The sequence below is a fragment of the Tympanuchus pallidicinctus genome, unplaced genomic scaffold (genome assembly GCF_026119805.1).
Source record: "Tympanuchus pallidicinctus isolate F22 unplaced genomic scaffold, pur_lepc_1.0 scaffold8, whole genome shotgun sequence".
Lineage (NCBI taxonomy): Eukaryota > Metazoa > Chordata > Aves > Galliformes > Phasianidae > Tympanuchus > Tympanuchus pallidicinctus.
The window spans coordinates 40,502,781-40,528,452 of record NW_026294802.1 but is presented as its reverse complement, the minus strand read 5'-3'; the positions used below and the strand labels follow the sequence as shown (position 1 = coordinate 40,528,452).

Genomic DNA, 25,672 nt, shown 5'->3' with positions numbered 1-25,672 from the left:
GAAGTGTAGAAAGACATTCAGATCCTTTATCTTAGGTACAATTATTATGTAGTACATATATACAAACTGAGAATTTGTTGACTGCAATGTGAATTTTGTGTTTCAGGCAAGAATCAGATCTTTCACCAAAAAAATTAATGACTGCAGCATTTGAAACAACTGGCTTTTGGGAGTGTCAGTGTGATTGAAAAATATTAATTATCACGTGCTATCTTCAGATTCTGTCACTTTGATCAATTGCTTTCTTTTAATAGAAAAACTATAAGATGGATATAAACACAGAATTGTTGAGATAGTTTTAGGAGATCTTCTGCTGGGACTAATCCCTCCTTAGTATTATCCTATCATGACTATTGTCGTGATTAATTATTACTCTGATATTTTTCCCTTGCTGGCTGTATTCCATTTCTGTATTTTGAAGTCCTGTAAGGTTTACCACAGGCCAGAATAGCTAAGGGCTCACTCTTCAGATTTTTATCCTTTTTAAGGCCCTGGCTTTTCTGATCAGCAAATAGCATAGCTTGTTTGCACTGTTGTTCAGTAGTCAGAGCCAGTGTCTTTGTGGATCGCTGCTGACTTCGAGGGCCTTAAGAGACTTCTCAAAGCCCTGTGCAGTAACTGTTGGCCCCATTAGCAAACTGGAGTGTGTACTGATGATTTGGAAAGAGCTGAGCAGTGAAAGAGCAATTATTCTAAATTTCTGTTTCTTGGAAACATCAATTTGTGGTCTTTAAAGCTCATTTTTATTCTTCAGAATTTTGTGTGTAAATAATTATTATTCTGTAAATAATTGCTTTGGATTTGCAACTGCCCAGCAGTAGGGAAAGGAGGTGGGTTTGACCATCTTCCCAATGGATTGTGAAGATGGTAAGATCTTTGGAGCTCCCTGTTTGAGTTCGTGCAGAGTGGATGGTTGTAGCCACTCTAACAAAACAAAGCAAGGCAGTAATGCAGCATGGTGACTTTAAAGCTCAAATGTCTGCAGAGTCTCATTGGGAATAAGTCAGCAAGACAGGTGTTGGTGCTTGCTACATCTAGCATGCACAGATAGTAATATAATAGTTATATACTGGCATCTGATGGGTTGGGCTTAATGGAATACATTAAAGAGGTTACCTCAGGCTGGCAGCCATTCTCTAGTGGGGCTCTCCAGGGCTCAGTTTTAGTGCCAGTTCTCTTTAATGTTTTCATCAGTAACTTCGATGCAGGACTCAAATATATACGTAGTAAGTTTGCAGAGGACACTAAACTATGAGGAGCCATTGATTCCCTTGAGGGCACAAATTAGAAGACTGGTCAGTATCAAACCACATGAAATTTAACAAGAACAAGCACTAGATTCTGTACCTGGGACAGGACAGCCCTGGATATATGTACGGAATAGTGAACGAGAGGCTGGAGAGCAGACCTGCCAAGAGGAATCTATGGGATCTGGCTGGCAGCAAGTTGAGCGTGAGCCACAGTGTGCCCTGGCAGCCAAAAGGGCCAACTGCATCCTGGAGTGCACCAGGCCACTGGGTGAGGGGAGGCTTGTCCTGCTCTGCGCTGTGCGGCCTCACCTCCTGCACCAGGTGCAGATTTGGGGCACCACAATATGAGAAGGATATAGTGTAAAGAAGGGCTACAAAGATGAGGAAGGGTCTAGATGGCAAGATGTATGAACTCTGTTGGTTTGCTCAGCGCAGAGCAGAGGAGCTGAGGGGAGCCCTGATGGCGGCTGCAGCTCCTCACAGGGAGCAGAGGGCAGCGCTGAGCTCTGCTCTGTGTGACAGCGACCCGGCCCGAGGGAACGGCATGGAGCTGTGCCAGGGGAGGGCAGCTGGGGGTTAGGAACAGTTCTTCGCCAGAGAGTGGTCAGGCACTGGAACGGGCTGCCCAGGGCTGTGTGCACAGCACCAAGCTGCTGGAGTTCAAGAAGCATTTGGGCAGTGCTCTCAGACATAGGGGTTGAATTTTAGGTGGTCCTGTGTAGAGCTGGGATTTGGACTTGATGATCCTTGTGGATATTCTACAGTGTATGGGTTCATTTTGAACTGGCAAATTTCTCTATTTCTCTGTCAGTTTCCACAATACTGGCTTCATTGTTTCTTCCTGGTCACAATGACTTGATGTTAATATGCCTTTTTTCTATCCTCTGGCCCTCTTCCCCCCCAAAAAAAAACAACAACAAACAAGCAGACTTTTCAAAGACGTAGTGAAGCTATTGTGTTTTAAGCAGCAGTAGCTGTAAGTTGCTTGATCCTGCACAAGGCAAGATAAAACTGGCTGTTGGTATAAAACTGTCACAAAAATAGTGGAAGTTTCTATGTTCATATTAGAAATAATACCAGACAATTTTTAGCGTATAGTCTGCAGATGCAGGAGACTGCCAAAGTGTAACTAGAAGGAATAATGGCATATGTATATGATATTATTACTACTCAGTATTAGTGATGATTAACAGCATGTAATTGCTTTTAAAATTTGCTGAAACCCCTCAAGTTTCTTTAAAAAAAAAAAAAAAAAAAAAAAAAAAGACAGTTGGTAAGAACTCAGATAAACTTTGAATGATTTTTGAATTGAAAAGTAGTACAGATCTCTAGGACTTTGTTATATGCAGTAAATTCTCAGTGTATGAGAAAACTGAAATATGGCATCGTGGAATTGATTAAAAAGTAGGTGAAATAGTTTTCAAAGTGTTGTTTGGAGAAACTGAATTTTGGGGAGCCAGAATAAGCCAGTACTAGGTAAGGTGAGTTAAGCCTTGGGGACTGCAAGCCAAATAATATTGACTAATCTTTTATATCTTTTTTTGTTTCATAGGGATGCGGTAAAAAAATGTACACTTTTTTGAGGGGGACGAAGCAATTGCAAGTACTGAGATTTCTTGGAATCTCTATCGGAGTAACACAGATTCTGGCTATGATCCTCACAATTACTTTACTGTGGGCTCTGTACTATGACAGAAGAGATCCTGGGGCAGATCAAATAATGTCTCTGAAGAATGATACCTCACAGCAACTGTCATGCCATTCTATGGAGCTACTGAAACCAAGCCTAACAGGAATCTTTGAACATACATCCATGGCAAACAGCTTTAATACCCACTTTGAAATGGAAGAATTGTAGAATTGTAGGTGATACAATTAATCTAAAAAGTTACCAGGGTTTTAATTGTTTTTTGTTTTAATATTTTATTCTGTTCCATTAATTGTACAAAATAGACCAGTCTTCCTATGCTTCCAAAACCATGGTTGATTAATGATTGATAAAGAGCCCTCTGTAGTAAGACAAATATGCAAGTGTCTGCCTTTCAGCCTCTTAGAAGAGCCATGAAATAGAATTGTTTTTGTTTTCTTGTTGTTGTTGTTGTTTGTTTTCTTTTTAAGGCATTCATTCACTGGGCACAGTAACAGTAACTTACTGTTACAAGATGTGTAAAATACTGATTCATTCACGCATAGATGACAGACCCTCTGAGGAAGCATCAAGATATTTGTCTTCTGAGGAGATGATTGTGCTTTGGACAAACAAAATGTGACATTGCTGAAATTGACTTTTTGCATTTTTAATAAGCCATTTAGAGAACGTGTTAAAATAATCAGGGATCTATGTATATATAATTGTGTGTTCTTGTGTGTGCATGGATGACGGAATTATAATTCAAGTAAATACTTGGATTAAAAAAATTGCAAGTCTGTAAAAAGGACAAGATTTTCTTTTTCTAACAAAACGTTTATCTTAGCTATTATTGTCAAAGATGCTCTAAAGCTTATATTTTTATGTAACTATGTGACTAATTTTTAAATTTAAATGTGTTAAAGAGGGATTAAAAGCAAAAATATGATTCTGGACAATAGACTTTAATTTTCTGAGTGCTACAGAATTCTTGTTTAAAACATTTTGTTCTGTGAACTACTTCTTAGTAAAAAGAAGAAACCTAAGCATTCTTTCCAAAATGGGAATCAATATGGAGTAGCATGTTTTTATAAATAAATCTGTTATCCTGTCTGTGATTCCCATGGAGATGGAAACAAAAGACTGCAAGGAAAATGCTTACAATTCTGGATGCTATTGCAATAATTGTAAAAGTGCATAAGGAGAAATTATACTTTGGCTTGTACTGCATTAAGAGATCTCTAGTGGCTTAAAATGCCAACTGGAAACAACATTAAAATGTATTTATTGAGGTGGGGAAAGTGCATTTTACTGTATTTTTATGAACAATGTTTATTTCATAGGATTATTTTTACATTCGGCCACGCTCCTGAAATATATATTTGTTCCACTGAGTACAGTAGTTTGTGGCAAATGGGTTTTTACATACTGCATTTTAGAAATACTTGCTTTGTTTTTGAAATTTGTAAAAGAAAAGAAAATCAAGGTGTGATTTGATAGACAATAAAATTACTATTGTCTTAAATTCCATAATGGCTTTTTTATTTTGAAGACATAGAGTGTGAATGCTTTGGTGACATTTGGGAAGGTTCTCCTGCTCATGTGATTTAATTTGATGCATCTTTACCATTCCACTTATTCTGTCATGGAGAAACTGAACTGTGAATTTCAGCAGCTTTTTTATTGCTTCTACGAAAGCTTCCAAGGGATGGTGAAATTAAGCTCTTCAGTTGTGTGGGATGTTTGTTTTTCAGCAGTCTACCTGTGGGTGTAATTACTTCACATGTGCTGTTGCAAGCAAGATTACCTTTTGCTTTTGTACCTCCCCTATAGAGATGCTAATATTTATTTTGGGAGATCAGAAAAAGATAAAGAGTAGAGCTTCCCAAATGTTTTGCTTGGAATGACTTTCTGAGAAATATTTTCTCATGCACCTTTCAGAAATTCATATGCCCAACATTACTGCACATATCCAGAAGATTTCTATGCCCCCTTCTCCCTCCAGTTAGCTAGGGTGGCATTTCTGTAGCTACATACAAGGTTCGTATAGGAAAGAAAAACCATGTGTCCAAGATAGGGTGACCTGCAGTCACTCAGTGGATTGGACCAGTGCTGCTTGGTTTTTCTTCCTGCTCAAAACCAAAATGAACAAAATCTTATCAAACAAAAGGAAAAAAGTCAAGCCAAAACTGGTAGATTGCATTTTGTTCGATTGGGATTTTGTGCATTTTTGCAGCTCGCTGTCGTCGTTGAGGAATCATAGAACCATAGAATCACTCCGGTTGGAAAAGATCTCCAAAATCATCCAGTCCAACTGTTCACATACCAGCAACGTTTTTACACTAAACCATGTCCCTTCCTACAACATCTAAGCATTTTTTGAACACCTCCAAGGATGGTGACTCCACCATCTCCCTGGCAGCCTGTTCCAGTGCCTGACCACTCTTTTGGAGGAAAAAATTTTCCTGTTGTCCTGCTTGAATCTCTCCTGGCACAACTTGAGGCCATTCCCTCTAGTCTTCTAGTGCTAGTTATGTGGGAGGAGTATCTGATCCCCATCTCACCACAACTTCCTTACAGGCAGTTGCCTCCTCCAGCCTAAACAGTCCCAATTCCCTCAGCTGCAACCCATAAGACTTGTGCTCTGGACCCCTCATCAGCTTTGTTGCCCTTCTCTGGACATGCAGCCGGGCCTTGATGTCTTTCCTGACATGAGGGGCCCAAAACTGAACACAGTACTTGAGGTCTGGCCTCACCTGGGCTGAGTGGGATGATCGTTTCCCTACTCCTGCTGGCAACGCTATTTCTGATGCAAGCCAGGATGCCATTGGCCTTCTTGGCCACCTGGGCATACTGCTGGCTCATGTTCAGCCAAGGACACTATAAAAACATTAAACGCTGTAGTAAGACTAATTTGTGATCCCTAAGCTCATTTTGAGGAGCTCCTTTGTTAATATGGAAGTTTTATGAGTTTGTAGGACATTCCATTTACTAAACTAAACTCTAGGCCACATAAGCCTATAGACCCTCTGATAATTCTAAGTTTCTGCCCTCTCTAAATACCACTCTACCTCCAGCCCTCAGCTGGGAAAACTGCTGTGTACTTACCTAAGTAATAGGTCAGAGAGGCTGTGAATAGACTTTGGGGAGCACCATCAAATGAAAGGCCCATTCTTTCCAATATCTTAAGGTTTAAGTAACCTTAACTGCAGTCCACACATTTCTACCACACGCACCACTGTAGTGCTGAACACTAATGTAATTACAACCAAACGTGGAGAATCTCACTCTAAGTAAAGTTAAAAGAGGGCAAGACTTCTTCATTCATCCAAGAAATCCTAATAATCAAAGTTTTACTCAAGCAGTGTATGTAAAAGCTCACTTAGACATGCTTTCAGCTATGGTGTTGCTTTCCAGGAGATGATTTGGACAACTACCTGTGCAACCTACTGTAGGGAACCTGCTTTAGCAGGGGGGTTGGACTTGATGATCTCCCTTGCAATTCTGTGTCTGTCAGGCCAGGCTAGGGAGATGCATTAGAGGAGTCTACAGCTTGAATCAGGGATACTGACAGTCCAGGCCACTTGTTTTTAGGTTTCCAGATGTTTAGGAAGCACTGCCAGTAGACATAATTAAGTCAAGAGTACAGCTACCTGAAAAACATGAACCAGAGCATGCTTATTGGGATAGCTGTAGGGGTAAAGGCTCCTTCCATCTTCAGAAATGTGCATAAGGTTGTCCCTTGTAGGGTCTCCTTTTATATGGATTAGGGCACCTGAACTGAGTTTGTGAGATATCTGTATTGTTGCTCTGCCTAAATTATGCTTATGTGTACTCTCTCTCCATATATAAGTATAGCATTAGAAGTTGTATTACATATATATATAAATAGTGATTTGACATTGACTTGCAGTGATCCCTTTCCTAGGGACTGAGGGAATGTACTCATGTACCCCGGTGTTAGCTTTACAGAAGAGAGCAGAACTGCACAGAGGTAAATCTATTCCTGAGGTCATCTAGTTTGAAAGCTTGTGAGTTTAGGGTAGAGGTTGATATGCCATCATTGGTGAAGACCAGAATTACTCCTACAGTGTTGTAACAGATAGCAGAGGTACCCATATGTCCTTGTGAGGGTTGCCTGTGAAGCAGAATGCAAGCAAAGAATCCACAGACAAGGAGAGGGTTTGCAGGTGTCCCTGGGGTCTGCTCAGTTTTTCAGTGAACAAGCTCAGTGCCTCTTGTTCAGTTCAAATGATGAAAGGGATTTATCAAATCACAGTTGAAACATCTAGGTTCAGAAGGTGGTAAATTCATACCATACTCACAAAGATTAGAGGTGTGAGATAGTGCTTTCTGAAAAAATGATTTGGTGTGGGCTTCTTCACTCTAGGATTATTTGGGGAAGGGCTCCTTTGATACAGGACCAGTCTCCCAGAACAGTGTTTTTGGACCTGCATGATGACAAACGTCGGTAGTCTGGGTAACTTTACTTCAACTTGGTACCCAAATCTTGTGCCAGTCTACGTTCAGAATGGGGTTAGCTTAGTTTGCTGAAAGATCTACACATCAGGATTCATGAAAGTATTCCTTTTCTTAGTAAGAACTACCGATGGGTATTACGCTAAAGAAAACATCAATTCTGGGTATCTAACCCCATTTGTCAATCTTGGTCTCAGCTGTAAATTGGAATGCTTTCAAACTTCTGTTTTTCTTCGCTTGGACTTTTAGGTGTCTCTATTTTCCTAGGGCTTGATTAAAGAGTTTTAAAATGGATTGACTGACTTTAAGTCTGTTCTTTTACTTTAGAGCTTTGGGATCTACATAGGAGAGAGGCTGCTTGACAAGAGGTTAATATTTAGAAATACTTGTGGTAGTAGAACTAATTCAAACTTTCGTTTTTTTTAAGTTTCGGAGGGGTATCTAGAAGAGAATGGTGATGTTCTTTCTTCTGTTCAGCATAAACTAATTAACCAATCTTTCTTGTTATAGGAAGCAACTGCAGAACTGTTCCTTAATGTTTTTCATAGATCACTTAATGTAAAGGCCAACAGCTGTGTTAGGAGATGGGTCACCTCCTGCCCACATCAGGCACTTCCATTCAGCCCTGCAAGTCACACTGACTTGAGGGAAATCTTCAGCTGTGAGATTGAGAGTGGTTTGCAGTGTGACTGGGAGACAAAATTTGCTGCTCCTGGTCTTTGGACAAAATCTTGTTTCATCTGCTGACAAGGCTTTCTGAGGAAATATAACTGTTTTCTCTTTGTAACTGTGTGGATTTTGTAATAGTACTCTGTAAATCTAAGGGAAAAATTACAAAGAATGAATAGTAAAAAGAGACACTGTTAATGACAGTAACTGCATAGTTAAATTATGATACATGGAGGGATTTTAAAATAGTTTTTAAAGCTTTTACCACTAAAGCATTATGTTTAATTCACATGAAATGAGATTGTATCTAAAACTTCAAAATTCAGGTATAATTTACTGCATTTCTTTAAAAGCTTGGGATGTCCTAAGTACATAAAAAAATGTATGCATCGGCTTGCTTTTGTTCATTACTCTCCCCTTTTCTTTGCTCCCTGTACCTTGATGCTATGAGAATGAGTACTTGAAAAGTAAATTGATACATAATGCAGGCAAGTGAGAAACTAAAAATACTAGATAATTAGTTATATCTTACAGCCTTTGTCAATTTAAATACGTGGATGTTGTTCACTCCTGACTGCTCTTCTGGCTCTCCATTTACATATCCAGAATCAATTTTGCTGTGTAGTTACTGCTAATTGCTTTTCCAGAATACCTGAACGTCCTCGGCTATTTCCATGGTCAATAGCAAAATGCAACTGTGGTGGGCCCTAGATACAGGCATGTGAGCACATTACTTCCTAAGTACCCTCCCTGTTCGAATCTTTATTATCCTTTCACTTTACTAGTTTATCCTCCTCCAGACCAATTTCCTCCTTGAATGTCACCCTTTCCCACAGAGCAAGTGCAGCTCTCACTGCAGAGGCACTCAGCAGTGAGTGTGTTTCCACAGTGAGCATATTCAAACCCTCAAAAATCTTTATCTTCTGTAGATAAAGAAGAAGGAGGGCTATTGCTCTTGTTAAAAATGCCCTGGGATGGTTCAGCTCCTGATAAAGTTGGCTGTTTTTTCTCCCTTTGCTATGGCATGTGGCATCACCCGTACTGTCAGTTGCCCTCTGCAAAATGATCTGCAGTGTGTTTTCAGCTGCTTCCATGCTACCAGAGGAGTTTGATCACATACGCGCACTAATATTTCAACAAGGGAATTTGATATCAGTCTTGAGGTGATTCTGTCACCTAGGAGATGCATCCAGTCAATGACTGGATATGTTCAAATCCTAGCAGAAATCTTCTAAAAGGTAAAGCCAGAGACTGGAAAGAATTCAGTACCACAATTTTTTCTGCTGCTGGAGGCTGGGTAGGAAATAACAAAGGGCTCCTTTAGCAGCTCTACTAGCAAAGGGAGTGAGGAAGGTAATTGTGGTGGCTGCCCACACTGAGTAGGGCAGATCTGTGCTGTGCAGCTGCAGGAGAGTGGTCTTGGTGACTGTTATGGTTTAGATGAGCTCAGCTGTTGTTGCCTGGAACTAGTATTGGGGAAATTCCCTGCCCTCAAGATTCAGTGCTCCCTGAATTGTGTTAGGAAAAGAAAAAAAAAAAAACAAACCAAACAAGTTCCATGAATAAGTTATTTCAAAACTAGGTTGACCCATTCAAGCATGCAGATGTTTTATTTAAGTACTCCTCAAATGTCTATTTATTCAGCATAACACATGTATTATGCTGCCTTCCGAAATACGATATATGACTGTCAAACAAAATTGTCAAAAACAACAACTTCGGTTTCTTTGTATGATACACAGAAATAATTACATTTCATGTACAGTACAGATGCATTTTACACAGTCATCAACAGTCATTCACTACCAAAACAGCATTTAAATCACCTAAAACACCAAAAGAATGTGTATTTTCCAAATTCAGAATAATGTAATGATTTTGCATGTGACATGTAGAGATATGAGACAAGACTAGAATTCTGCAAAATCATACTAAATTATTCCCTAAACTGTAATTTAAGAATGAAAGTACAGGTTGTTTCTGGGATATAACCGTTATGCAAGTGTATTGCTCTAGTGCAATTGTTTTAGTCCATGCAAAAAGGAGAAAAAAGAGTTTTTGAGAGACACATGAACTGATGGAGTCAGTAGGTTTCTTGGGTTGTACGTAATCTGTCCTGAACTGGGTTTGGTAACTGCCTTTTAACATTATTTAATGATGTTCCTATTCAAGAAGTACCATTCAAGAATGGCATTAAGCTGTCGCTGCAGATTGCTAGTGTAAAGGCAGTTTTATGTCAATAGTTCTTTCAGCACGAGGTGAGGACCAGGCCAGTTTTTTATGAGTGACCATGGGTAGATGGAGGATGTAAGTATAAGCTCAAGGTCCATTCTACCTCTCATGTTAACCTCTTTAAAACTTAGCTATCCCACCAGCTTCAGCAGATTTACTGCAATTTTCTACCAGGGTAAAAGAGAGGCGTGTAATACCACATAGTTGACATCAGAATTACTCAAAGTGAGTGTTCCTCTGTCACAGGACAATCTGTGCTTCTGCTACCTGTTACAATCTGAAAGAAATTTAGAAGCTCGGTTTACAGTAAGTTGTTCTGATTTGCACAAAAAGCGAGTTGATAATTGCAAATTAACCAAGCTTCTGAAGGAGTAAGCAGTAAGAAAAAAGCATAATGAGTTACATTATATGCTCCTTTTAATTGCAATTCAATTCTAATAGGTGACATTGTTACATTTTGGTGTATATACTGTAGCATGATAGTCCATCATCTACTCTTCAGTCTCTGTTGACAGTTACAGAGAAATATCTGTGTGCTGTAAAAAGTGTACTATCAGCAAGTTTCAGTTTTTAGTGGGTGTCATCTCCTAATGTAAAATTTAAGGTCAGTAGAATGCTAACAAATACTATATTGAAACATACACTACTCAAACTATTAAATAACTGTGTTAATCATTTACTGTAATGGCCACTAATGTACCGAGCCTTTTGATTTATATGCATATTTTATTTTGCAGACATGCAATTATTTCTGATCCAGTGTTCTTGATGTATATATGTATGTACTGATATGCAAATATTCCATGTATATTTGATGTATAGAATTTATGGTAGTTTGTGTACATAGGAAGCGTTATGATACATCTTTGAATGCACTCTTATGAAGAAAAATGTCATTTTTTATCAGAAAGGTTTCTGCTAACATCAGTGTCTTCTAAAAATGAAGCCAAAAAGCCTTAACTAAGAGAGCTTTCATAGTATCTGTTAGACCTGCCCACTGGCAAATCCCAAAAGAAATCAGTCACATTTTTATAGCTTTGAGACCCAACCCATTATTTATCAGTGTTCTTAGGTAATTAAATATCTTGACACAATATAAATTCTCAAACAAATTTTAGGATTCAAGTTTGTAGATAATTGCAAGAATAATTTCACCTTTGTTTTTACTGAATGTCTTCTAGTGTCTTCCGCTGCAGCCAACACTCTGGATGCTGCAGAACATCCACAGGGAAAGTTTAGAGAGAAATGTTAAATGATCCCCAAACAACCTTTGTTCTAATCTCAATTCAAATAGGAGTGATCCTGCAACAGTACACTGGGACAAGAGGTTTGTTCTGAAAATAACAGAATGAGACAAGATGTCCACAGAACTAAGGACTGTGCCTGTTCATTAGTAGCCTTGAAGTCCCAAACAGCACGGTAATGTTGGAGCAGACAATGAACTGTCATAGAAATAGAGGACAGAGGACAAAAAGAACAGTGACTGAATAGCACATTTGTGGTGCACAGTTTGGCTGTAAGATTATGTAGATATTTGCCATTAGAAGTTTATAGTGTAGATGAAGTTGTGTAAAATACCTTAAAGAAAAATAAATCCTGATTCCTGATACAACAGGTGTACAATGACTTATTGCAGTTGTAACAGTACCTAGGAAGCAAGATAAAACAATAGTAAATACTGAACTAACTGAACACCTTTAGTACACTAATGAGTGTTTGAATAAGAAATACTGCATTTTTCAAAGGGAAGTTATTTGTACAACTACCATGGAACATTAACAATCAGCTTGTTGTAAGTGCACAGAAATGCCCCTTTCTACAGTAATATTTTATCATGCCTAATCTGAAAAACAACAAAAGTAAACTGAGATCACAGCTCCAAATAATTTCAGCATGCATTACGGTTGTATTTCTTTCAGTCAGTACAAACATATTTCATTATGAGCATTTTTTCTTTCTTTTTTTTTTTTTTTTAATAGTTTCTCAACAAGTTTGTGGTTTATTAACAGGAGGAAAAAAAGACATGTTATCAAAACGTTTCTTGTTTTGCATTCAGCAGGAACACGGGTTTCTATTTTTTTGTTTTATGTATATTTTTTCTTTTTTTTTTCCTTTTTTTTTTCTAAAAAGAGCTCTCATGATAAGAAGAAGCATCAATGGGGACATTTCATTGTGCTCTATAGTAAGTCAGGATGGTCACAGAAGCTTCCACTATGTGTCAGTTACAACAGTATGCAGAAACTCCACTGGTTCCCACGCTGCGACACCGACAGCCACAAATTGTTGTGGTTCTCCTGAACGTCTCACTCCGTTGCTGCTGGCGCACACATCAGGGGGTGTTGTCTTTGTCAGCTCTCTCATTCCTCAGGACTCATTTCTCTCCGCTCGAGCTCAGCTTTTAAGTGGTCTTTATTCTAATTTATAAATAATTCCTTATTTTATAAAGCGGATACTCTGACAATGTTTCCTCCCGAATACTCGGGAGACTCTGGCCTATCATCTCCTTCAGGTGTGGTGACAGGAGGTGTTGGGATGCTAATTATTGCTGTAGTGACGTAAGGCTGCTCACAGTTTAGTTTAACGCACTCTTCCACTTTGGCATTTAAGCTGGATCGGCTGGAGGAAGAAACAAGAACCCATGATGAAAGCAAGCCCATATTCCTGAACACTTGACTGTGCTTAGTGCCATCCTCTCTGCCCTCCCTTGTTACAGAGCTCAGAACCACAAAGTGACACCAGGCCCCTACCAACACATACCCCATGAGCAGGCAGCCCATGGCCATGGCCCGTTTCTCCCTTCTTTCCCACCTTCTGTGCTTCTAAAAGTTTCTCAGCTCATCACCTAAGTGTTTCTGAGCGTGGGAAGCATTTAGGCTGCTCAGTGGGGAGCAAACAGCATGACCAGTGCCTTACATTGCAGGGAAACAGAGACTAAGCGAAATTCCCAGTACCCTACCGACTCTCCCATGCCATCTTTATGTAAGAGATTTTGTATTTTATATACCTTCAGTTGTAAGACAGAGTGATATGAACACAAAATAAGTTTGAGTTAATGAACCTCATCATCACAGCATCATAAAAAACTTTAACTCATAAAAGGTGAGACTGGCATTTCAAACTTTGTTGTTATTTAGTTTTCTTTTTTTTTTTATGGGTTGCTTTTTTTTTTCTTTTTTTTTTTTATTATGTTAGTTGTTCTGTGATGGGAGGTGTGGTGCAGGAAAGTCTGCCAGCAGAGAAAGGATGGATCCAGTCAATCCAAAATAGACGGGCTCTGTGTTAAGCTGGAAGACTCCATAGCTACAAGCTGCTGAATTGTGCACAGAAGTGAAATCCAAACCTAACAACTATTTAAAGCAAGCTACTCAAAATGTCTCTTAAAAAGTGAATCTTTCTAGTCACTCATGCTGAGAACATTTCTTTTTTAAATGGCGGCATGTCTGAGTTCAGTGGAAAACACTTCTGAGTCCTCTGACGCCTTTGCTATTTTCCCACAGATGGTGCTCAGATACACCTAAAAGTCAGAGTATTTGTGAGAGCACAGAAAAGTAAAACAATGTATTTGTGAGAGTACAGAGATTTTCAAGGACTTAAGCTGTACTTTCTTCACTTTTTTAATAACTCCTCAAAATACAAAATACATTTTTTTATCTATTTCATACCTTTTTTTTGGTAGAGACTTTCTTATTACTACAGCGCTTGTGACTCTGGCAATCTAGTTTTATTTCCCTTTTATCTACCTTATTTGGAAGTGTCATTTGTGCTATGTTTGTGAACTAAATCAAGGAACAGCAGTGACAAGTTTTTCTTTTACTTCCTATTTGCTTGTCTTGTATATATGAACTGCACATTTTTCTGTGCTTTTTCTTATTCTGTGTTTGTCTGTGAGCAGTGCTGTTTGGTGCTTTATATCATTTGGAGTCCCTGGATGCTATTCTCTGCAAAGAACACACAACGGTTTATGGGGAGGACATAAGAGAGCAGAAATGAAAAGAGATTGCCTATTCTTTTATCTTAGAATTACATTAGGAGAGAAAAGAGTGCGGGCTATTTCAGGACTACTGTCCATTTTCAGATGACAGTTTCAGTTTTATCTGCAGCCTCCCAGCCTACTTGTGGAGGCCAACGCGTATCCCTAGTGAACAGAGAGGTGTGCTGATGCTAAGAGGTACCTGTTAGACAGAGGTGTCCTCTCTACACATCTGATCTGGATGGTGCTGAGCTCCTGTACGCTGCCGTGGCGGCTGCCCGTGAGGGCAGTGTTGGGGATGCGGTACGTCTTTTTATGTCTTCGTGAGCAGCAAGTGCCAGTGACGCCTTGTTGGGACGACAGCGAGGGGCTGTGGCTTGGGGGTCTATTGACTGTAGAAACTTCCATGCAGCTCTCTTCGTAGAGCTGTTCATCCACAAACTCGTGATTCTAGCACAAAGGAACCCAGCAAAGGGAAAGAAAGTTAATTAAAATGAACATATTAATTATGTTTGCTTAAAGGCTTAAATTGGTACAACTGAATAAATCACTAAAGTTAGACAGCTTAGTCTTGATTATGGCATTCAGCCCCTATTAGCCTTGGCTGAATACCAATACAAATATAAATACAAATGTAAACAATGGAACAAAACTCTCAAAGTATTTAGCTATGAAAAAATAATCCAAGTTCTTTTGTATGACCATATCATAGGCTGCACTACAAAAGTCCACGTCATCTGTAGAGTGCCATAAAATGGGGGATTATATTTATTTATAAAAATAAAAGTGGTGCTTATGTAAATGCCCTAAATGCCATTTAGAAATAGGATTTGCTGTACAAAACTACAGTGAAACTGATAGACGTTTCTCAGATGACTTTGTAATACTTCAGTTGGGATTACATGTTGGACAGCAGGATTTGAAGCGCTGTTTCAAGGTATGCATCTATATAAAAGAAAAAGAATCAAATAAATAAACCTTTTGTTTGCAGGAAATGATTAAACAGTCATATAAAACCATTCAGTACATTCCTTATTACTGCAGATCTATATATCAAAATCAGTTCTGAAGACAGAGTGTTTGGTAAATAAAGCGGTCTTTGTTCTTGCAATCCTTGCTTACTCCCAGCAGAGACAGAAATTCAGTAATCATTGGGTTGTCATAGAGCTGAATCCAAATTCAAGCAAATGGCATTTTAGGTTAACTAGGTAAGTGACTGGGGATTGCTTCACACTAAGCTGTGATTTCCACACCTTGAAATAGTGAAGTAGTGGTGCTGATAGTAGGAGGAGACTAAATAAATAAAGAATATATACATATTTTTGAAGCAGCAGTCCAAATTAAACAGAGATTAAGACACATTCACATGCACTTTGGGAAAGCCACCTTATTTCTAAACTCTTTGAAGTTATCACTGGAATTATCTGCATATCTTGGAAATGTTTAGGGCTTATGCTTTGTTTCACACTCTCCTCAGTGTCATTCACTTCAGGTTTGTTAGCCTGCTGCATGTTTATCTATTGGAAAGAGAAAAACTATTTTTCCCTTAAAGAAGGACACACTAATTGGAAAGGGGCTCATGTTTTCCAGGAGAATTGTGGTACAGTGCAAATACGAAATATGTGAGCAAAATAGTGTATCAACTGCAGCCAACTATTGCTAAAAATGGAAACACCATCATAGGCTTATTATCATTTCTGTTTCTTCTCTTTTCCTTCACTCAAACATAAATGTGTGTGGAATTGACTGATGTTGAAGAATACCCATTTCAAGTGATATGGAAAGAAAGAATTATCTTGAAAAATTGACTATTCTAGAGCACGTGTCAGCAACAAACAAGATTCTAAATACTATCACACAAATGGACAGTGGACATTCAGCGAGAAAAAAAAGACCTAATCACTGTCTTCGGGTTCTCTTTGAGGGTTTAGATTCTATTTGCCAATAATTATACTCATTTTCCCATTGAAAGTTATTTTGTTCTTCCGAAAACTTTTACGGAGCAACCAACAGAATTCAATTAGCAGGGTCCATTAAAGAAGGCTGCTGAATGAACTTTTAATACAGACTGGAAACATTTTGAAATGATATAATGGCTCCGGTTAATCTATTTGATTATACTTATAAATTAACTTTTCTTGCATCAGCTAAATGTAGCCTATAAAATATAACATTTGGTACAATTATTTTCGTTATTAATGTAACTTTCACAGAATTCCATGACATTACTCATGCTGCGTTTCGTAGAGTATGAAAGATCTTATCATATCGGCTTTAATTTGTTGGAAAAGAAAAAGTACTCCTTTGCCTAACAATTGGTATAAACCACAGTCCAAAGTAGTTATTTTGAAGGAGGAGAGACTAAGAAGGCATCTTGTTCTTGTTGGTACACCAGGAAACAGCTGTTTTCCAGATTCCACAACCTGGGTGCCTAAAATTTCTACTTGCCTCTTAAATTTTTAGAATGCAAAATCTGGCCAGACAGTTGCTTACATAAAGCTTCCATATTCCATCATTATAATTAGAGGAAATGTGAATGTTTGGGGGTTGAATTCCACCAAATGGATTTTTTTGATGACTACTATGAGAATTTAACAAGACCTGTGGCTACTACTAAGTTTTCAAAATACATTTGTAATATTTAACTGTGGAACATTTCAAGGCAGATTACTATTATCAGGTTCTAGTACAGAATGTCTCAAAAATGTTCCAAAAGGACCCAGCCTGAATACTGGCAAAGTAACTACATTATACTCTAAATAGGAAATAAGACATTGTGTCCTACAACCCATTATATAAAAATGAATATTCCAAAGGTGAGCAAGGAAAAACATAAGCACTGTGAGATGACATATTACTAGCTAAGTGATATAACAAATGGGCCATTTTATTTACAAGAAAAAGTTGTCCAAAGGAGAACATTGATTTATATACATGAATACATAATATTTCAGCACTGTTTGGAAAGGGAAAACCTTATATTTTTGTTTTTATTTTGAGAAAGAGTAGTAAGGCATTCACATTACTCTCCATTAAATGTACCGGAAGAATTGCTATGTCCTTTAATTAAAAATTAAAAAATAAATAAATAAAATAAAAAGGAACATTATGATGAAATAACAAAGTTCCACTATGTATCCAGATCTTAAAGAGAAGCTGCAAAATAGATTAATAGTTGAGGTTGAAAGGGACCTCTGGAGGCCCAACCCTTCTCCAGCAAGGACACCCAGAGCAGGATGCCAGGGTGGTGTCTAGGCAGCTATAGAAATTCTCCAAGGAGGAGACTGCATGGCCCCGGGCAGCCCGTGCTGGTGCTCCATCACCTGCACACTGAAGACCATGTATGCTGCTAGGCTAGGCTGGTATCACATTACCTTTCACACTAGCCAAAGCACTCATCTGCCTCTCTCTTTCCTGTTCAAATGCAGAAGGTACCATGCTTTAAAATACAATTAAATGGTTTTTCTCCCCAACTAATCACATTCACAAAAGGTTTATTACTTAAACAAAATACTGAAAACATTCAGAATTAGGCTAATGTTAAAATTTACAGGAAAACATTTTTTTTTTTACCGTAGTTTTTTCCAGGCAGTGAAGCAGGTGGTGGTGCTGCGTTTCAAAGGAAGAGCCAGATTTGCTAACAAAGGCCTGTTCTTCTTCACTGGAGGACTGTTAATACAAAGAACTCCATATTAGTCTCATTTGTGAACAAGAGGGCTCTTATCCAAGTATTTGATCAGAACTAATCTGGATTGTATACTGTAGCATAACTGTAAAGCCTGCTCCACATGGGATAACCCAAATGACCGTGGATGCGATTACTGTTTTATTTTTTTTCTCTTTAAATTAAAGTATTCCTATCCTTCCCTTGCACCTCCTTTTAAATATTTCTATTTTAGGTCTTTTAATACCTATATAGGTTGCCTAAGATGATTTCCAAGAGCAATCAATGTGCAAGCCTTGAATTTTGCATTAGTACATACTAACAGTTAACATAAATTTCAGTGACAGTAAAATATTTTTTGCTTAGGAATGTGCCTTATTGGAAGGAAATTAAATAGAGTTGTCCTCTTGGGATCATTTCTCTGCACTGAAGAATGCGTGGTATTGCTGCTTACACAAAAAGTCATGTCAGTGATCCCAATCTGCTGACTGCAGAGAGCGTACAACAGATGTTACTGACACAGAATGAAGAATTAAGTAGAAAGCATCCACTGTTTATTAATTGCTTTTGTAATTATTCACTGGAAGCCAGAAAACTAAATAGGGGAGGAAGTGGGATAATAGGAAACATTACAATTCAACTTTGAGGTATTTGAAAGCTGCATGGCAATTAAGCCATTTGGCGTCTCTTTCAGTGATTTGAATTCTTCTGAGCAGAAGAGGAATCGAAAGCTCTGACCGCTTCCCTTTATGCTAAATCACAGTACCTTCCTCTTCTCCTGGCTATATGCTAAAACGTTAGCCTTTATAATGCTTCTTAAACAGGAAGGGCACAGAGGAATGAAAGCCTTCCTGTATCCCTCAGGGAGCTGCCAGAAAGTAGCAAGGACTGAGAAACACTGAGCCCTCAGTGCTCAGCTCTGCGCAGCCCAGGGGCTGCCTCCGGCCGCTTGCCGTCCTGCGGTCCCTGCTGCACCTGGGAGTAATGGCTGAGGCTGTTGCAAGAAGAAAAACAAAGTAGGCACTTCCAGGGAACATTTGCCACTCTGCAACACTGTGCCAACAGTAGCCTACATCTACCTCTTTCACTCAGCACAAGGGACTGTCACCCGTGTTCTAGTTGCATAAAGCCAAATGAGATAAGCTTATCCTAAAAGGCAAATGAACTAAGCTTTCTTAAGAGATTTTTCTATAAGATCTGCCTCTAAAAACCCAGCTTACATTGAGCGCAGTGTTTTGATCTGGCCATTTCCTCTCTTGGTGTGTGCGTGGGTTTTTTTTGTTTGTTTGTTTGTTTTTAATTACCTTATCATCAGCTCCTGTAAAGTACCTTCAGCAGTAATAATTGCCCAGCTTATCTTTCCTTAATCTACCTCTAAAGACAACATTGCCTAAAGACCCAAGTTGACGAGCTCTAGTGAGAAATAGAATAAACTGCTGCTATGCTGTTATTAAGCTGTTACTGTGGAGGTGGAGGACACAAACACATTACCTGCTGCAGCTGGTTACTCAGTAAGCCATTCCGTTTGCTCTGCATGTAGGCATTAGCACTCCCACTCTTTGCTGCGCGAATTCGAGCAAGTCTTGCTTTCTGCATAAACAGACAAAATAAAAGAGCGTCACATGCACTTGTATCCATTATTCTGTTTATCTAAAACTACTAATTGGAACCAGCTGTTTATGAATACCAATGTCACAATCACTGAAAGGTTGCACTGCATTTGTCCTCCAGGTGGAGCAATCACAAATGTCTCCACATAGAAATGCAAGAAACAAGTTTTTTATTTGTTTGCATGCATCAGCTGAGAAGAAAAATGATTTTGGAGAGGGGATTAGACAGACCAGCATGTAAGTGATTTTTGTTTTGTTTTTTTTTTTCCCTGTATGTCTGTGCCTTGTAGATCAGGAGCATGGCTTTCATCTTGGCTGCTCTGGCAGTGATTGTTCAAAAAGGAAGAAATAACTCGTAGAACCATAATACTGCAACTGCTATAAGCTGGCTTCTTGGAGATTTATGAGTTTTTGGAATAAAGGAATGCAGTGGTTGTTTTCAGTCTCTGATTTAAATTCCTAAATGCCTGCCAGGCCTTTTAAAACCACGTTTTTTTGTTTTGTTTTGTTTTGTTTTGTTTTTTTTAATGTGCATTTTTATAATGAGACTTAATAGTCATCATTGTTGATCATAATCTGTCCATAATTTGGTTTTTCAGAGACAGCAGTCATCCAAGTGCTGAGAAAGAGATTTGGTTTGAGAGTACTCAAGTGAGCCTTCTTGTTTATGTAGGCGACTTTCATCCCCAAGAAAGTATCTTGTTGGATGCTTTGAATCCACTGATTTACAGAACAGTTAGAAGCCATCATTTCAGAATCAGAGAATCGTAGGCAAGGGGGACCTCAGGAGATCATCTTGTCCAATCCCCTGCTGCAGGCTTCCCATAGTAGGTTACATAGGAAAGCAGGTTTTGAAAGTCTCCAGAGAAGGAGACTCCTGTCTCCAGACACCACTGAAAAGAGCCTAGTCCCATCCACTGGACTCCCACCCATTAGATGTTTATAAGTTTTGCTAAGATTCTCTTCCAGCTTTCTCTTGTCTAAGCTGAACAGTCCCAGGTCTCTCAGCCTTTCCTCATAAAGGAGATGCTCCAGGTCGCTCATCATCTTTGTGGCTCTCTGCTGGATCCTTTCTTGGAGTCTTTCTTGAACTGAAAAGCTCAGAACCGGATACAGTGGTCCAGGTGTGGCCTCACCAGGGAAGAGTAGAGGGGGAGTGCCATCTCCAATTGACCTACTGGCCGTACTCTTTTTAATGTACCCCAGTATTCCACTGGTCTCCTTGGCCACAGTGGCATACTGTTGGCTCATGGCCATCCTGTCTCCCTCCGGGAAACCCAAGTCTTTCTCCACAGAGAATTCCAGCAGGTCAGCCCTTAATCTGTTCTGATGCAGTGGTTATTCTTCCTCAAATGTAGGACTCCACACTTGCCTTTGTTGAATCTGATTGTGTTCCTCTCTGCCCAGTGCAGAGGAAAGCATAAAGAAAAGAGCCTCTTGACAAATGCTATGTAAAATTGAAGCATTTGTGAGAGTTCTAGAATGGTATCCTAGTTCTGTAACTTTTGTGTGTGGTTCTTTTTGTGTAACACAGAGTTTGGGCTTACCTTCCAGGTTAGGTTTCTGATTCTGAAAGCATCAGGAATTAATGGCTGTTGAAGCACAGAAGGTGACAAGGTGAAGAACTTGGAAAACTAAGAATCCTTGAGTGCTTAACGTAGCAGGAAGAAGCCTAGTCACTGCAGCCAGAAGATTGTCTTTCTGGTAGGACTAATAATTCACTGCAAGGAATGACTCAACACCATACTTCTTTGCACTCACAGCCTCAAGCTCACTGAAGTTCTCAACAGTGAGTGAAGAAATTCATGACAGCTAACAGCAAGCATGGCTAGAATCTGGCTGAAATGTGCACATGCTGCGTTCAAGAATATACGAAAAATCTCTTAGCACTGTTCCTCACTAGGATCTTGAGATGCTTTGGAGATGCTATTGCAGAGTGCAACTTGCAGTCTTATAAGTAAGTGATTTCAGCCACAAAAGTTTTTATGACTTTTATAAGGAAATTCATTCAAATTTAAGAACAAACATACTAACAATAATCTTGCTTTTCCTTTTAGCTTGTATGTTCATTTCCTCTTCCAGTGGCTGAAGTAATAATTATGGTACTGCACCACTTATTACAGAATCACAGGGTTGGAAGGGACCTCAAGTATCATGAATCTCCAACCCCCTGCCACAGGCAGGGCCATCAACTTCCCCATTTAATACTAGACCAGGCTGCCCATGGCCCCATCCAATCTGGTCCTGAACACTTCCAGGGATGGGGCATCCACAAACTCTCTGGGCAGTCTGTTCCAGCACCTCACCATTCTCTCTGTAAAGAACTTCCCCCGGGCATCCAACCTAAATCTTCATTCCCCCAACTTAAAACCATTTCCCCTTGTCCTGCAGTTATCTACCCTTTTAAAGAGTTGATTCCCCTCCTGTTTGTAGGCTCCCTTTAGGTACTGAAGGGCTGCAATGAGGTCACCCCACAGCCTTCTTTTCTCCAGGCTGAACAAGCCCAGCTCCCTCAGCCTGTCCTCATAGGGGAGGTGCTCCAGTCTTTGTGGCTTCGTGGCTCTCCTCTGGACCGTCTCCAGCAGCTCTCTCTCTTTCTTGTACTGGGAGCTCCAGACCTGGATGCAGTACTCCAGATGGGGCCTTACAAGAACAGAGCAGAGGGGGAGAACCCTGTCCTTGCTGGCCACTCCTCTTCTGATGGAGCCCAGGATACCATTTGCCTTCTGAGCCACAAGGGCACACTGCTGGCTCATGTTAAGCTTTTCATCCCCAGGTCCCTCCCCACAGGGTTGCTCTCAAGGACCTCTCTGAGGTGGGAACTAATAGCTTACATCTTCTTAGCTGAAACTCATTAAGATGGCCAGAATTTACATAATTTATTAAAGTGGAGACAATAAATCTATTACAAAGGAAGCAACCAGGTATTGCATGCAGCTTGCCTGCTTACACTTCAGATTATATGAGGGCTGCTCCTATTTTATGATGTTGACCCACAACAACAGTGTTGGTGGTATTGCAGTAGAGGTTGAACTTTCCCACCGATATTCCATTAGATGTTGTTGCTGTGTGACAGATGGCAGCAGAGGAGCAGTCTGACAAATGGTGTCTAACATGGAAGTGCGTGTGAAGCAAAGGTGTGGAATTGAACTTCTCCGTACAGGAAAACTTGCACCTGTTCATGGCTGCTTCTGAACATTTGTGGAGAACAAACAGTAGATGTGAGCACAGTGAGGTGGTGGTGGTGATGGTGCCATTCAGAAGTAGTGACACTCACAGTGGGTCACCTCTGCTGGTGCAGATTGTTACGAGTGCAGCATGCAGGCTCTTTTTCATTGTGGCAAAAGTGCACAGCTATTGGAGGTGGTCATGTTTAAAAATAGTGTTCTGTAGCTGAAAATGTTCTCTACCAAACAGTGTTAATGTGCTCTTTGTATCTGTTGTAATTTCCATGGAAATAAATAGGAGGCATTACTTTTGGAGCAACCTATGTAGAAAATACCCCTGAAATTGGATGTGTTTACAAGCGTGTTACAGCATTTTCTTTTCAGTCCTTCTGACTGATCAGATCAGAGCCCATAGCTTGAGCATTCCAGTGTCTGCCCACGTTTCCTAACAAGGAATCATTAAAAGCACGCTGGGGACTGAATTCCCAGGAAGGACACCAAAACTGTGTGATAACATCAGAAAAACTGTGACTATGGAAGAATTGTAATTTTCTTTAGTCTTCAGTCTTTTCTGTCATGTACAGCAGAAAAGAAGTGATAACTGTCCCTTTCAGTCACCTCAGTGTCCTTTCTAACTGTCCTTTCATAGGAATATCTGGAAAAAAAAGGAAGGGATTAAATTCTCCTGCAATAGGTTATCTGCTTTGCTATGAGGTTTTCAGTGTTACCCATTCAGTGTGAAACCTTGATTTTGGTAATTTTTACAGTGTCTAGGGGAAAAACCATGAGCTAAAACAAAGTTCTTTTACTGGTATGAAATTCCACCATAATCTAACATGATACTTTCTAACAGAACTAATGATCAGCTTCAATTCTTACAGCATCTCCTGTATTGCCCTGAATTCTTTTGAATGCTTTGCTTCATTTTCTATTTTCTAATTTTGTAACTTAAAGGTGGGTCCTGATTATGACTGCAATAATTGGAATCATACAAAAGGAAAACACTTTTCTTTGGTGACTGTCAGTTTTAGAAAGTTTAGAAGTAAACAGTTTCACAAGGTTTTAAACAGCGCTAAATGTTGTGCCATGGGATATTTACAGTATCCAGCTTTAAGAACTCAAGATACCCTCAAGATGGTAAGAGAGATTATATCAGAAATACTTTAGGGCACAGTTTATCATGGAATCATTTTTGACAAGAGCCTCTCTTCTGTCTGCTATGCAAGAACTGAGGTAGCCTGCCCCTTTAAAACTAATAGCTACATAGCTCCTTTTGTTTCCCTTCTGCTGCTCTCCAGACTACTTAATCGTCTCGGTATCAGAAACTGAAAACGTACTTACCTTACAGGTGTTATTTCCTTAATGACCTTGTACAGTTAGAAAGTAAAAATTCCTTCCTAGCCTTTCTGTGGCTCTTACAGCAATGGTAAAAATGATCTGAAGGTTAGTCCCATTGTGTTTAAGTCATTTGTTTGTTTGGTCTTTCATAAATCCATTGCATATATTTGCTTTCAAGTGAAAAATCAGGCTCTGATTTTTCTCATTTTCAGTAATTGCTAGTAGTAAACTTCAAATTACAGAAAATAATTTATAGAACATCTGCATGCAGTAGAGAGGAAAACACTGTTTACTTTGTATGTTAGTGGATATGCAATTTAAAAAGGTTCATGAGTTGCACCTTGCTTTCACACTCTACTCAGTAAACTCAGTAAACTCGAGTGCTTTTTTGCTGAATTTCAAAGATCTTAGGTAAGCTATTCCACTGGTTATCTCTACAACTTCATTGAGGCTAATACTCTATTTAAGCTAAAATAAACTGCATTCGTAGCATGGTTCCTTATTGCAAAAGCTTGGCTCTAGGTGCTATTAAGCAGTTATTGTAATTTGTCCTAAAGCTATTTATATTTATCTAGCACCTAATTATTTATAACTTGATAGATAAATACATCAAGTATAACCAGTAAATAATGAAATATAAGCCCAGCCAATCTTTACGAAGTATTTTCCAATGTGAAAATAGAAGGCCATATAATATGAAAGAATCAAATTGAATCGTACGCATTGTCAGATTTTGGAGCTAGCTGTCATGTTTCTGTTTATGTTTCCATTTGTGTTTCCGTCTGTTTGTTTCCGTATGGACCAGTCACAACACATCTGTCATTAGATTTGCCACTTGAAGGCACTGATGAGAAATGAAAATAACTTGACCTCCTGCAGTTGTCTCTAGCTGAGAAAAGCAGCGTTCTTCAAAACTGTCTACACTTCTGATAAATCTGCTTGAGGAAAAAGCAAAATAAGACTGTAGACAATAATTAGTTAAGCCCTGAGTGCAAACTCCTGTATGTAGGTTGTATTATTTATCTATCTATTGCCAGATGAGTTCTGATTCTTGGACATCAATAGCTGATAGAGGAAAATGTTCTGATAACAATTTTTTTTCCTTTTCCCTTTTTATTTTTAGTTTTTATTTATTGTTTATATTGAGGTCTCTTTTACAACAGTGCATTTTCATAATTAGAAGTAGGATTTTCCTTTAAAATGCATTCAAAATGAGATATTTATAAATTTCACTTCCTTCTCTCGAGCATTAATGTGCAGCCTTATTTTATTTTTTTAATCTTGAAGGACAGTGAGGAATTCAGTAAATGCATGTGTTGGTGGTCACATGGATTTTCAATAAGTCTCCTAAGATTAGCTTTCAGCACTTCACTGAATTCTATCAAGTTTCCTTACTGCCCAAATGTTTGGTCATTTCTAAAGGCTATTTTGATTGAATTTATCCATGATAAAGGCTACCTTGTTTGAAATTATCTATGAGATATTGATAAAGGAATTTCCAAATTCCAGGGGGGTTGGACTCAATGATCTCTGGAGGTCCCTTCGAACCCCTACAATTCTGCAATTCTGTGATTCTGTGATTCTGTTGTAGCAAACAGGCAGTACCATCTCTTGCAAGGGTTTATTCTGTACTTTGAACAACATAAGTTGTCCATCACCTTCCCAG

The 25,672-nt window shown here is 39.1% G+C and overlaps 2 protein-coding genes across 5 annotated transcripts in view; one reads left to right on the top strand and one right to left on the bottom strand.

The window, feature by feature from the left end:
- The window catches only part of TSPAN12 (tetraspanin 12), a 45,165-nt gene extending 40,755 nt beyond the window's left edge, over positions 1–4,410 (top strand). For all 3 annotated transcript variants that reach the window (XM_052669373.1, XM_052669371.1, XM_052669372.1), the window contains one exon: positions 2,803–4,410. In XM_052669373.1, coding sequence (XP_052525333.1) covers positions 2,803–3,108 — 306 coding nt within the window. In that variant the 3' untranslated portion in view covers positions 3,109–4,410. The remainder of the gene's footprint in view (positions 1–2,802) is intronic.
- Positions 4,411–9,608: 5,198 nt separating this feature from the next.
- KCND2 (potassium voltage-gated channel subfamily D member 2) overlaps positions 9,609–25,672 on the bottom strand; it is a 265,884-nt gene continuing 249,820 nt past the window's right edge. For both annotated transcript variants that reach the window (XM_052669362.1, XM_052669363.1), the window contains 4 exons: positions 19,383–19,481; positions 17,801–17,896; positions 14,430–14,677; positions 9,609–12,873 (listed from right to left, as the gene is read on the bottom strand). In XM_052669362.1, coding sequence (XP_052525322.1) covers positions 12,696–12,873; positions 14,430–14,677; positions 17,801–17,896; positions 19,383–19,481 — 621 coding nt within the window. In that variant the 3' untranslated portion in view covers positions 9,609–12,695. The remainder of the gene's footprint in view (positions 12,874–14,429; positions 14,678–17,800; positions 17,897–19,382; positions 19,482–25,672) is intronic.